General features: G+C 38.0%; 2 protein-coding genes across 2 annotated transcripts; both read right to left on the reverse strand.

Moving 5' to 3' along the window:
* Nucleotides 1-268: 268 nt before the first annotated feature.
* Nucleotides 269-6,710, reverse strand: LOC139622935 (rho GTPase-activating protein 19-like). Its single transcript, XM_071480665.1, has 11 exons — nucleotides 6,553-6,710; nucleotides 5,996-6,249; nucleotides 5,610-5,690; nucleotides 4,825-5,034; nucleotides 4,464-4,690; nucleotides 4,285-4,371; nucleotides 3,605-3,670; nucleotides 2,956-3,177; nucleotides 2,767-2,862; nucleotides 2,265-2,378; nucleotides 269-1,718 (listed from the first exon to the last, which is right to left on the reverse strand). The coding sequence occupies exons 1-11, from the start codon at nucleotides 6,597-6,599 to the stop codon at nucleotides 1,713-1,715; spliced, it is 1,410 nt and encodes a 469-aa protein (XP_071336766.1). The 5' UTR covers nucleotides 6,600-6,710; the 3' UTR covers nucleotides 269-1,712.
* Nucleotides 6,711-8,779: 2,069 nt separating this feature from the next.
* On the reverse strand, nucleotides 8,780-12,122 carry LOC139622937 (neuromedin U receptor homolog nmur-2-like). Its single transcript, XM_071480667.1, has 6 exons — nucleotides 11,839-12,122; nucleotides 11,570-11,666; nucleotides 10,759-10,964; nucleotides 10,015-10,236; nucleotides 9,759-9,936; nucleotides 8,780-9,346 (listed from the first exon to the last, which is right to left on the reverse strand). Exons 1-6 carry the CDS (start codon nucleotides 12,046-12,048, stop codon nucleotides 8,916-8,918), a joined length of 1,344 nt encoding a protein of 447 aa, XP_071336768.1. The 5' UTR covers nucleotides 12,049-12,122; the 3' UTR covers nucleotides 8,780-8,915.
* Between the last annotated feature and the right edge of the window lie 2,308 nt (nucleotides 12,123-14,430).

The raw sequence follows: 14,430 nt of genomic DNA on the forward strand, positions 1-14,430 counted from the left end.
TATTTTTCTTTAACATGTATATATTTCGACCAATCCAAACAGGAGATACCCAAGGTGTGCCAAGAGCATAATTATTTGCAACTAAACAGCACCACCTTGTGGTTGCAAGTGAAAAAAACATCATATGATTGCAGACAGCTACACAACTCAAACTCCAGGGAGGGCTAAGAATGAAAAACACCATACTTTCATTTAGGAGACAAGGTGAAACAAGAAAAAGACATAATTACGGCAAAGATTATTTTAAAGAAAAAGACAACTACACAACGCAGCTTGATGTCTTTTAATCACAGTGAGTTGCATAGTTTCACAGTAACACCAATATCTATATCATATGTTTACATGGTCAATTAAGTTGAACATGAGGCAGTTATCACATTATAGTTAAACTGTAACAGCTTGACAGAGTGACCACTGAACTGGAAACTGCTACTGAAAGAGTAAGACACAAGGAGGTTTTAAAAGTGGCTCAAATTCCCCCAGAAAGTACCTGGGTTGACAACCCACAATGCCACTATAGAAGGCAGCTGATTAATCTTCATTTGCAGTCAGCCAACCATTGAAAATAATAAAGATAAAAATACACAATAAAAATTTTAAAATAATAATAAAAAAGTCTTGCACAAAACGGCTGAATAACTGAAAAGATAAAATGCATATAAAGCTATAAAACTGTTTACAATGTTGCATAAGAATCAAAACCGGCCTGAGAAAAAACTAAGATATAAGATTCAAAACCAACCAATCAACCACAGTTTAAAGAAGCAGTAGTTTAAACTATCACAGTGTTGACACCCAAGTGTTGAGCTGACGTGGGGACAAAGACATAAATATTTATATAATCTACATGAGCTGCTCCTTTGGCCTTTCACTCAGTATCTCCCATCTTCCTTTCTTCAGTCTCTGTTAATCTTCACTCCCTTACTTTACTGACACTTGAATGGATTATTTACAAAAAGCTATTGGGAACTAACAGAAAAAAGAAGAAATATTAACATTAAATAAAAACAGTAACTTGAGATATATTCACTTTAAGGCACATCTCTGAATTCACCAATTTTTTGATAAAAGTCTGCTCTGACTGCATCAGTCTATCTAAACTTACTACAACTTAAAAGCAAATTTAACATTTAAATAGAAAAGCCTGCACATCACATTGCACCAATGCATCTGATACACTGGATTCCAGGACTTCAAACATCCAGATGACCAATAAAAATAAATACAATTAGGTTTGCAAATTAAATAAAAACACATTTCAGTCAATGATAAAGCTAAATACCAACCAAGTCACTGGTGTAAATACATGTCATTTGCATCCTCAAGAACATCATAAATGGACAAGAAATGTGGAAATTAAGGGGGAACTTAAGAGGGTAAGAAAAATTATAAATTGCATTGACCTAAAATAAAGCATGTAACATCCTCACTTTTGTCCATTAATCTTTATGTTTATGTTAGCTTAAATCAAATGTCTAGACTGCAAAACATTATGGTGATTTCCCTTCTATCTCAATAACCTTAAAGACTTAAACTTCGTTTTTGACAAAAACTGCTGAATACAGATCAAAACATGGTGTCAAAACAAAGCTGTACAGTGCATTACACTGTTTAGGTTGAGACGACGCCTCAAGAAGGTCCTCTAATGCACCTAACATTACAGTTACACTGATGTTTCCTTAGTTGTCAACAGCACATTCTTTTAAAGACGATTAATCCTGGAGAAGATGTGGAGGAGAGAGGGAGAAAAAAGGAAAAGGTAATTTTTAATCCCTTCAGACAGGTACATTAGACATCATTAGTAATGTAAGCATTGTTGAGTCAAAGAGAGACCAGACTTGCCTGCGGTGAACCACAGACACATGGCTGCAAAAGTGCCAGAAAATAACTTCAGCAGTCATGAGGAAAACACACTGGTCAATGACAGTTTTAGGAGAGAATAATGATATCCCACAATTTAAATGTGACATTTTGATTGGTTTTGGTTTAAATAAAAGGGAATTACTACTTCAGTGTTTCCCCATGCATGTACATCATAATCATAGGGGAATGTGATAGACAAGTTTCTGTCTTGTTATGTCAGCAGTACATAAAGTGACTGTTGTAGCTTCTAAGACCAGGGAGTAGGTGGCATTTTCCAACAGTGAAGATTTGATTGCTCCTATGTAAACAGGAACCGCAGATTGTCAGATGTGCTTTCATAAAATGACATGTTTTCACAATATGTTTTTTTTGTGTGTGTGTTGTGGTGTAGCAGTACTCACCTCTTCGCAGCTGGGGTTTTCTGCTCTCTGGTCATCGATGGAACTGCTACGTAGAGGACTCTGCAGTCTGCTGTTTTCTTTCTCTGTCGATACATGGCTTCCCAACACCCTCCTCTGTTTTGTAAACAAAAACCATTACTGTGAAATGCATACTGTTGTATACCCTGTCAATTTTTCATTGCACACAAACATGTTTTTCAGCATTCATGTACACAGTGTACACATGCATGTATGCTTAAGACCTTAAAAACATTTTGATTACATTTCCTTAATCATGAAATATTTGACCGTTTTAAAACTTGCATTGCTCACATAGTCTTATTGTTCTGCTCATCAAAACATTCTTCAGTAGCATCACTAGTAGTTAAAAAAAACTCTACATGGTCCCTGTAATTCACTGGCTGTGTTAGTGTGAGTATGAAAAACATTTTTTCAAAAGTCACGACAAAGTAGTGTCGAGGCTAAAAAGTGGGCGTTATCACTGTACACAGGAGCAACAAACCTTGATAATTCCACCCAAAGAGCGTGAACGCCAGTGTTTCCTGCTGAAAGGCGTCCGAGAGTCGGCCGAAGGTGTCAGCAAAGGCTGCTTTTCAAACTACAAACAAAAATACAACATTTAGGGGCTGGGTTGGCAGTAGTTTATTGAAATGTTATTTCTCCTTCTAGTGGGTAGGCCGAACTACTTTACCTGTCTGATGAGCTTCTTCTTTTTGGCGGACTCAGGCATGTTGTTGACCTGCTGGTACAGCTCTCTGAGGGCTGATTCAGTATAAGTCTGAGTCTCAAGTGAGCTGGCGATGCACGTGCTGCTGACCTCACTTTGGTTTGATCTCATGAAGGGAGAAGAGGGGGCAGCTGTCACCGCAGCCATCGACCCATTCTTGGACCCAGAGAACAGCATCAAGTCATCCTAGACAAGTCAGCCATAACATGTGACCAGATATTTAAATTCTGTTTTCTCACTGAAACAGCCAACTCTTTTCAAGAGACAAGGCCACAAGACGATGTGTACAGCTGAGTCACACAATGCACAAACATGTGAAAATGTCAAAATATGAATAATGTGACAGTATTCAGAAGTTTTATTTAAAGATCCTTTGAAAATCATTCTATCTATTCTAGTGACTGGTACCAGTTGAAAATCTCTACGGATTCCACAGATTAACCAGACACCAAAGTTAGTAGATTCAACGGTTAGCAAAGAAAAAAATGTTACTCTGGGAGCCTTAACAATAGCTTTATACCCGTTAGTTACAAGCATACATAAATGTAATGCAGTGCTAACACTCTTTTCATTGTTACAAACAGAAGAAAAGACAAAGGGGAAAAACACTCACCTTTGATTGAAGAGATTTTGATCCTGTGAAGTATAAGTGGGCATATTCTTTGATATACACAGGCGCCTTCAATGAAAGTAAACATGTACATTAAATGCCTGAAGACAGACTTTGTGAAGAGTTAATCTAGTATATCATAAATTAAGACGACTGATATTTAAAAATTCATGGCCTCGTTCTCACCCTAACACAGGGTCTATTAAAGCTGCCAATATTCTATTTGGAGGTTTACATTGTGTGCAATATATCATGTAAATAATCAATTTATTTGAATGAAAAAATATAACCCAATCATTGGGATCTAAAAGGCAGCTGATTGCTGGACACTTTGAAAAACAAATAGCATTCATTGATTTTACTTTCACATGTAAATTCTGTATTCTCTCTCTTTACTGTCTGTTTTTACTGTTACCCTGGCAACAACACCACTTGTCATGAAGGGTTCATCAGAAGCGAGGAGAAAACACATTATGAAATAACAGAGGAAACATCCCTACTGAAGTGATGTCTTTGTAATTTGCAAGAGCTGCCTGTGTTGTGTTTTTACATGACAGTGAAGTTTAGAACAGAGAAAAGCAACAACAGAAAAACATGTTGCATTTTGTCTTTTCAGTATGTACAAAGTCAATGTAACAAAACAAGACATCAGGTGCCGAGAAGAAGGCTTTAAAGCTGTTTACCTTGAACAGTTTTTGTGAGTGCCTGATGAGGAACGCTATGCCATTGTTGAGTTTCTCAATGTTTCCCTGCAGATCACTTGCCATCACCTGTGACGTATAGAATAAAATTTAATGCCAAGCAAATTCATGAAAACGGTCAGAGTCATGGTTTACTTGACTGCAAACAGAAAGGTCTTTACATTTTTGGGCCAGATGATGTGTGGAGCAAACATTGTGGCTAGATTAATTGCAGACATCTTGTTGACTTGCTGATTGCGTGCGGTGTGGTACAGCAAGTCCAGTAGCAGCTTCAACATGCTGCGGTTGGCTGCTGGAAGCAGCATGAAAAGCAGCTGAAGTGCCTCAATCTGGCGTTCCTTGTCAGGCACACTCGTCTTATTCCCCTTATCATCAAAGCGAGTGAGCTCTGGACACAGCAAATAAGAGAATTATTGTCAAAGAGAAAGGGGCTCACGACTATTTTCTTCGATTGAATATGATGATTCAAATATAATTTTATCTTAAGCCACAACAATAATCAGTGTATGAGTCAACCAACACCTCCAATCTTCAGGTGAACATGATAGTGTCTGTGTGTAAGCAGAGGCTCTGGCAGCTCTCCCAGGTAGGACTTAAGCAATGTGGCCGCATCATTGGGGTGGAAGTCGCCTGTCTCAAGATCTATCTCTGCCCCAGCGTTCAGCATCTCCCTCAGGGCTGCCTGCCTTAGGCTGTGGCCTGGCACACGGAACAACCCCTCCACTTGAAGGTCTGAGGGGTGGGAGAGAAAGATGGAGAGAGACAGCCAAAGAGGAGGGGGGAAAAGAGATGCAGTGTGTAGGCGAAAACACACAGTGAAGGACACACAGGAGGACAAAGACGCATAAGTAAGGAGAGAGAGATGGAGTGAATGAAACGGAAAGAGGAAGACAGCAAGAGCAAAGTGCTTTCAGATAAATTATTGACTCAAGCATTTGCTCCCAGTGTCCACTTTTAGTGAATGACATCATTGCTTTCTAGAAATAAAACATGACCTCATACTATTTCACTGCTCTCCAGCTAAGTTAAAGAACAAGTAATAAGAGTTGGGATGTAGCCTTGACACTTCACAATCCAATTCATATAAGTTAAAGATACAAGCTGATCAAGCAATTTGGATAGATATGTCACAAGATCATTAAAACCAGGTAATTCTTAAAGGTGTTCTTCTGACACAGACACTGTCTTGGTTAAAGAATGATTTCCTTCTGAAGTGAGACTTGCAAAATGTATGTGGTCATGACATCACAAACTGCTTGTGTCCTCCACATGGCAGAGGTTATGCAGATATATGAAGTGATACTCACTTTTACTCAGGTATTCAATGAGCTGATAGATCTGTGCTATTCCCTCTTCAGTTAATGGTGCACCAAAAACCACTCCTTTGTCTGAAATGCATCAAATGACAGTGTAAGATTAATTTACCCTTTTCCTGTGCTATGGATTTAGTCGATTAGACTAATCATTTCATCTATAGATCAGTTTTACAGTTTCTATCAATCACATGGACAACAGCAGAAAGCCCCATTACCCTGGAACAAGACAACTTTGGAGATAAAAAAAAGCAGGTGTTATCGCCAGTGGGTTTAATTAGCAATTAAGTTGAGACGATGTGTTAATTTATGTTATTTCAATGTCAATCGATAGAAATTTAACAGGCAATTAATACCATATTTGTCTTTATTAACCTAACCTTTCCGCTTCAGGAAGTTCAGGGAGCGTAGAAAGCCACTGGAGGAGGGCACCCTGGGCTCAGACTCTCCAGTGAGCTGGGCAAACTCATCTCCTGGAAGGTCTATGAGCCGAGTGATATTGCTAAGTATCAAATCCGTGAAGGCCTGGGGATGCTCATGTCTCAGCCTCTCCACGAAGAAGTCCGGGTTAAAGATCACAGGTTGGCTTGCGTTTGGCTTTTCCTGGCTGATAAACACACTGCATTTTGTCCCCCTGTCACAATGAAACACAGAGGCTGAGCTGGGTTTCATCAAAGCTGGGAGCTGGTGCTTAAATTTTGGCTAAAACAGAAGGAGGTCCATATGAATAAAACATTTTGAATAAATACGCGGACCAACGCATAACAAGTTGTTGCTAGGTTAGCTCCGTTGGCTAACGCTAATAAGTCTGATAATGACTTACAGTATTGATTTGTTAAAAAACAAGATATTTATTCGCAATCGTTCGAAACTTACAGATTATACCACAGTTTTGTAACTTGTTCATTTGTCGACAAAATAAAAGAAAAGTTGGTACCTTCTGTCGAGTTTGTGATTGTTTTGAGGAACATTTTCAGCCGCCATCTTCGTTTTGAATCTTCCGCGGTCTCATCTTTAGTCCCGCCCACACCGTTGTGATTGGTTTGTATGTACTTACGTCACCTGAAGGGAGGGGCGATATCCTTCGCACATAGAGAAAACACATAGATTCAACTTAAATACTTTAGTGTATTAAAAAAGGGGAAGTGTTGGTAACTGAAACAGCAATAAAAAGAAATTTTAAAAAATCTTATTTAAACGACCAATTCTTCCAGCTGTTTCAAAAATCTACACATACCCTTTTCAGGAGTTGTTATGCTAACCTAAATTTAAAAAAATGTTTCATGTTGAACTCATTTATCTTTGATTTAATTTTTGGGCAGCTCTACAAGCTGTGACACTACATTGACATATTACTGTACCCTATCATAAAGTTGATATAGTTGATGGCAGTTAATATGTTAAAAAAGCAATTGCTTACTCAAATGTCTAGAAGTTGCAGAGCAACATTAAGATTCACTTGGAGTTGAGTCCATCTGACAAAAGATCAGTGTTTACTCTGTTTTTACATCCTTTCTCCACCCACCAACTTTTGATGGAAATATCTGGTCCTTTCACTGATGAATGCTCCACTATGTTCACCAATATGTTGATATTTTGTCTGTCTGATGTTTGGTGCTGCTCAGGTAGCAGGCAGTCGGTTGGCTACTGGAAAATAACGAGCCATTTGTTTTTCAGAATGAAATGAAATGGCAATTCAGTCAGTCAATTATCTGGAGAACCACAGAATTGGGTGATTAATCTTTGTGAGTGATTACTAGCAGCACTGTTGCTCTGCAATTAGTGATGTGATCTTTTTTCACAGTAATTTAAAAATATTGATTAGAGCAGCTTTAATTAGCTCTAAACAAAAATCCTTACCCCCTTTATGCCCTTCTCTGTCTCTGTCTGTTTGCTTCTCAGAGTGTGTGTAGGCTGATTTCTTCACAAAGTGAATTATAATGATCACTGGTCAGTGTTGGTGCTGGTCACCTAGCAACCACCTAATAATGCATTCAGCCAATCAGTAAATAATGCATTCATTAAATGTTTTGTTATTAGCTATTATACATTCCTTGTTTTGTTTTTAGTTCAATTAACTCATTTGAAAGCTCAGAGGAAGCTGGTAAGTGAGATAGATAGATACCAAGTCCAGATACTTGTTTATATCACATGCAAAATCCAATTAGATTCACAAAGATATAAAATATATTTCTCAAACACTATTGTACATCGTAAAACGTACAGACAAAATGAGTTATGTTCAAAAATGTAGGTTGACTTATGTAAGCACCACACAGTCTTGTGAAGCTGGAGTAAAATAAATCATATGATCAAGATTAACACCAATACAGTGTAAACAATACATTGACTCGTTCAGGGTGCTATACCATCATTTGACACTTTTACAGGCTAATGCAAAGATCAGACATGTTAAAATCCTTTTTTTAACCCTATCATGTTGTTGCTCCTCTGTGTTCTCTAGATTGGAAACTGGATGTTTATGTCATATGTAGGGCTGAACAATTAATTGAAATATTACTGAAATTCCCATATTGCCAAGTGCAATATCTGAATTGCAAATTTTTGATAAAGGTAAAATGAGCCACAACATGCCATCATAAATGAAAGATTGTGGTACTACGGAGATGCCATATAGCCTACAAATCATATTCTCCAGACATAAGGGAACATTTTTGTTTAGCACAGGCCCCAAAAGTCATCATTATTTTCATTTTTTTTTTTCAGTCAAAATGAAATTCTGAAAGTCCCACAAACACTGTGACTCATGAAACAATCCCAACATCTGTCAAAATAATTGCAATATGATTTTTTTGCACCCTGTTTTTTTTTTTTTAACCCTATTGCAGTTATGATTTGAGGAATATTCTTAAATAACATATAATTCAAACTCAACAACATATGAACAACACTTTATACTCAATACTACATCTTGTCCAATCATTTCTTGGGAAATTTTGGAAATGTAGTATAAACAAATTACATTCCTACATTAAATGTCTTTACATCTGTCACAATAATGTAAGCTGTGAAGCATGACACATAGCCTATATTTCTAGCGAGAGAAAAAAGGATCTGACAGAGCAGAAATGGTACTTGACAATACAATACAGGTAACTGCACACATTGTGTGAACACAATGAATACTTTTACAAAATTTACAGAAATGACTGATAGCAGATGACAATAGCTGGAAATTGTAACACTGAGAAACTCTTACAGCAATCAAATGGAAAAAAGAAAGCAGAGTTTTAGGAATGTCAAGGTAGCCTGAGAGTAAAATACTCAGAGAGCCTGTTGTTACAGTCCATGTTGAAAAGGGCTTTCATGGCTATCTCCATCCATCTGACCTGTTTTGTGGATAACTGTATTTCTCTCTTTGTACATCCTCTCTCTAACGCATTTGCCATCAGTCCTCTCTCTGGCTGTTGAGCTTGTTTCTTCACTAGAACTTCTCTGCCACAGCCAAGAAATACTCCCATACTTCCAGTAGCAGCGAGGCCTGAGCCTAACCAGAGTTCTCCAGCAAGCTCTGCGAAATGTGTGGGAGGAGATACAGAAAAGCAGAGGGTCCAGTGCACCGTTGATATACCACAGCGGAAGTGATAAGTATGATTTCAGTATTGTGTTGACAGAAAGGACAGTGTCGGACCACACAACCACGTAGACCTGCATCAATGACGAGGCAATGTCCGGAAAGTTGCAAACAAAAAAGGCAACCACGACTGCACCTGGAAAACGAAACATAGAAGATGTAGCTCAAGCATACATAACCGAAATTACAGCAACATGTCAGTGAAATTAATTTGCATTCAGAAGCATCTTTGGTATCTGCACGACATCGTAAACGTTTGAGATCCTCACAGTGAGCTAACTTGCTCCCTTCACCTGCACTGTGTCTGCTGAGGCAATCAACTCACCTGATTAGCCAGGTTTTTTTTGCAGTCTGTGTCAATCAACATCCAGTCATTTTTATATACCTGGTTTACTTTTAACAAGGGTTAGGGTTAGGGTTAGGCACCTACTCTGCAAGTACATGTGACTCTTCATCAGACTGAGATAAATTAAAGCATCTGGGAGTTTTATGATGCCACAACCTCAAGGCATAAACAATTTTTTAGACAGTAATTATCCACGACTCACCCATGAGTTTTAAAGCTCTCTTTTCGTTTAAAAGTAGCTTTCCATTTTGATGGCACTGGACATCTCGTCTTCCTTCAGGATCCAGCTGCATGAGACCCATGTTTCTCCTTTGACGTCCATTTTTCCTCAGGTAGAGCAGGATGAGCAGATAGAGAGTAAAGATGGACACCAGTGGGACCTATGGTTGGAGAAGCATATTCAGTGCCTGGGCTTGGTGCAGATAAGCAAATACAATGTGTTGAATAGCACTTATTACCAGAAAGAAGAATCCCGCTCTCAGGAGTAAAGCTCCTTTGTAGATGTGTGCAGGATCAGGCTCCGTCATCTCACACATGGTGGAGACATGGAAGGCGTCTTCTCGTGTGGTGGCTGTGTAGTCCAGGATACAGGCCTGTGCCTGGTCATAGACCAGAGCAAATGGCACTGCTGAGACCAGAGAAATGACCCATACTGAAAGAAGGCATGGCAGCCTAGACTTCTGTTTGAAAGCAAGAGAGAGGGTAGAAAATTCCATTTATTAGACTTTGTTCACACCGTTTTATGTAATGTCGAACCTAGACTGCAGCATTTGCCATGCCATTTTGTGAAGACTGCACCTTCTATATTTATCCAATTTCCATCCTTATTTCTTTTGCATTTCATTCTTGGATGCAAATATAACACGGGTAAAAGTAACCCATTCTGTACTGTGCTATCTGGCCAGGTTCAAATAATACTGCTTCAAAAAATATATTTGCACCTAAAAATTGAACATGAAAACACCTTGTATTTCAATACATGCTTTACTTTCCATTGGTGTATACAACATCTTACACCATTTGTTCCCTGAGTAAGAACAAGACACACGATTTATACCCAAAATGGGAAATGATAATAAATATTATTATCAGACCTCCCTAAGCTTTTTTTTCCCCTGCATTTTATGTTATTGTCACTTTTTCAGTCAGAGTGGAACACTATTGGGAGGAAATAGTATATTGTTGTTGTGCAAGTACCACACCTTCAGGCTGGAAACAGACCACATAGTGTGGCAAATGGCTGCATAGCGCTCAGTGGTGAAGGTCATGATAACCCAGCTGGTGGTGGCACAGTACACTTGGCGGACCATGAAGTAGACCTTGCATACTGCTTGCCCCAGGCGCCACGGGTAGCTTTCCCAGTAATAGCGATACAAAGTTACTGGGATGGTTAAAAGCTGCAGAATGTCTGAAATTTAAAGAGAGAAGAAGATTGACATCAGTTTGCAAATTTGCACAGAGGATGATTCTGAAGTGCAGGTGACACACTGTAGCTGTTTTGTTTAAAATGGACTGCCGTAAACTAGGACTGACAACGTTAAATGAAAATCATTTTTTCAAATTGAAGTTACATGTGTTTTCAAACTATATGCCAAATGAATAAATAAATAAATACTGTCTTTTCTTTTTAATTTTCAGGCTTGAAATATATGTTAATTGCACACCCAACCTTAAATAAAGGATGACTTCATTGTTTTCAGTATACTCTAAAGTGCAGTATAAGGTTGCCATATTTAGATTTAAATGGAATGAGAAACATCAAAAAACACTTGCAGTGGGCACTAGATACTAATTCAGTTGGTTTTCTCTGACATGCACTGTATGACTTCAATAGATTTCAGAAAACAAGCTTGAAAGACACCCTAGAAATAATTGGAATGGAAGGGGAAACATTTAAATTGTATTTCATATTTAGTACAGTGAGTTTGGCAGTAATTAAATGTTTAGATTAAATTATCATCATAAATTGTATTTCACTTTGATTGGATCATTTCAGTTTAATATTGTTGGTACCTGATATGACCAGGCTGAGCAGGTAGAAACGAATAGCACTGACTCTCATATGAGCATCCATTAGGAGTGTCAGTATGCTCACACCGTTGAATAAGACCTGTTGATCATAGGAGAGGCAGCATTCAGTGGTTGACAGTGACTCCTTACAACTAGCACAAAGGCTTAGTGCTGCAGCTCTTTTTATGATCACATATACCATTTTCTGTTGCAATTCAGAAGATAAAATTGGCTTGTGCATTATGTTTGTCTAGTAAATTGAACTTTCATACTCCAAACAAGAAGATGATGGTGTAGAAGACGGTCATGGGGACAGCAATTGCCAGAGGCTCACTTTTGGTGGCACCAATATTGAGCTGTGGCATCTCACTTGGGCTGACATTACAGGTGAAGAGGAATGAAATCTGCTCTGAGAGGTTCATGGTCTGGTAGCTGCTTGAAAGATATAAAGATGTTGTAGAGAGACAGTTTTTAAATTCCATGATAGAGTTGGGTTATGTGTAATAAAGATAATGGGTTTCATTTCCAAGTTCCTTAAATATGTTTCAAATGATTAAATAGATGACTTGACAACGATGTTGGCCATGAGCAAGCATTATTCAGATCAGATGCATAAGCCTGTATTAGATTTCATTGTTTTAAATGAGTCTGTTCTTAAAGGAATGTTGTAATTTTTCATGGTATTGCAAAAATTTGTTGTGCATGAATCACTGCCGCAGCCAGCCAGTAACAGTGAGAAGGGGAGGGGAGGCTTGCTTTATACTTGCTCTCTCGTAAAAATCTTTTCCACACTAAATCAATAAATAATAATAAATATGGCAGGGATAAATCTGCAACCTCCATTCAAGGGAATACATCATTTATCCTTCTTGATGTGTTGGATTTTAAAAACATTTCCCTTGTTATTTAAGTTATTATCTTGTATTAAACAAAGTGTTAATTGAGTACATATATTGCCAAACACTACAAATACAGTGACTTTCAGCTTCAGTTGTCAAAAACACTTATTTATCTAAAACCTATAGAAAGCATATCTAAATCAATAAAAATCCAGTCGGTGACACAAACAAAGTCCTTCAGTGCATAAGAAATATGTTTTGAACATAAAGGGAGGCTCAACATTAGAGATCACTGTGAACACACAGGGTCATTGAAAGTCAGTCTTTCTGAATAAGCACAATCACTCGGGAGCCTGTTGTATCAGACTAAATTATGCCGCCCTTTGTGGACACATTGTCAAAACAATTACAGTCTAACACAAGGCTGAAGTAAAATGTATTAATTAGTACAGCAAGTAGAGAGTAAGCACTGTAAGTCTAATATGATTCATAATGCCTGATTAAAATCTAACACACACACTGTACAACCTGTTGTACTGCCAGCTTAGTCAGTAAATCACCATTGGATCAGTAATGTATAGACTTACCTTCTAGAGGTAAAAATGCAGGAAGAAGCCCAGCACCTCTTCACAAAAGAACACCTATTTGATAGTCTCTCTCCTTCCCTCTCTGACTGTCACTGACTCTCTCCCTCTGCTACTCTCTCCAATTCACTGTCTCACCCTCGCTTCCTCTGTTTCCCTTGCTCCCCTCACACACTCACTCACATACAGATGGTCACAACAGCGGCTGAAAATCCTAGTAGGTCAATACAGCTGCTTTAACAAGCAACCCACAATGTATGTAAACAAAAATGTTAAAGAGCAATGGAAATTGTTTTGAAATTTCATTGAGATGTTCACTGGTGTAAGTAGTGCACATAGATAAATAAGGGAATAAGAATAAGAATCGACTCACTGCTGCCATACGGAGACACACACACACACACACACACAAACACATACACACACACACTCATCCAGTCTTTTGTCACTTTGGAAGATATTACTGGACATTTATCAGCCGGAGGCTTTCCCTAACCTTAACCTAAATCAAGTGTTAATCCAAAATTTTTATGTTTCCTCTGTGAGGACCAGTTTATATGCTAAGTTAAGCTAACTGGCTCCTGGCTGTAGCTTCATATTTAGTGGTAACAGAAGAAGAAAAGTGCAAAATTAGATAGATGTGATATTATGTTATTCCATTATCCGTTGCCATAGCATAGAGATGCTTGTTTTTCTGGTTCAGCGTAGAAGGCCAGCGCCTCCTGGACTCAAACTCTCCTTTGAGCTGGGCAAACTTACCCCCTGGAAGGACTATGAGCCGAATGATATTGTTAAGCTTGGCTCCACAAAGAAGTCTTAGTTAAAGATCACAGGTTGGCTTGTGTTAGCTTTAGCTGTCACAAAGACACAGAGGCTGAGCTGGGGTTCATCATGAAGCTACATAGAATAACAAAAGAGCTGGTACCTTTAATTTAGCAATTAACACAGGGGGATGCTGACATGAATAAAACATGTTGAATAATTAGTCAGCCCTTCAAGGAATAGCAAAAGCAATAGGGAAAAGCATAAGGAAAAATACACGGATATATGAAAATAAGTAAACAAAAAATGTAAAAATATACAGAAAAAAGTAATTTATGCAAAATTAAATAAATACATTAAAAAAAAACTCTATTAATGATTATATACAGAATCAAACACACAAATAAATATCACAATAAATGAAAATGGTGTACCAGAAGGTTGTCAACAACTATGCGACAAGCTTTATACTCTGTGCTCTGGCAGATGCAGGCCACTACAGATGTACGACAAAACCTGAACGGTCATTTCGTGAGAGAACACTCATTTTACAAACCTTTTATGTGTTTATTTTAACTAAACTACCTTTGGTTAAAAATAAAGATATTTATAAATAATAAAGATATTAGTTGGCCTACAAATCATCCCAGAAACCCATTTGGATAAAAAAAAAAAACAA

The sequence above is a fragment of the Trachinotus anak genome, unplaced genomic scaffold (genome assembly GCF_046630095.1).
Source record: "Trachinotus anak isolate AG129_WGS33_773 ecotype Australia unplaced genomic scaffold, CSIRO_AGI_Tana_v1 ptg000007l, whole genome shotgun sequence".
NCBI lineage: Eukaryota > Metazoa > Chordata > Actinopteri > Carangiformes > Carangidae > Trachinotus > Trachinotus anak.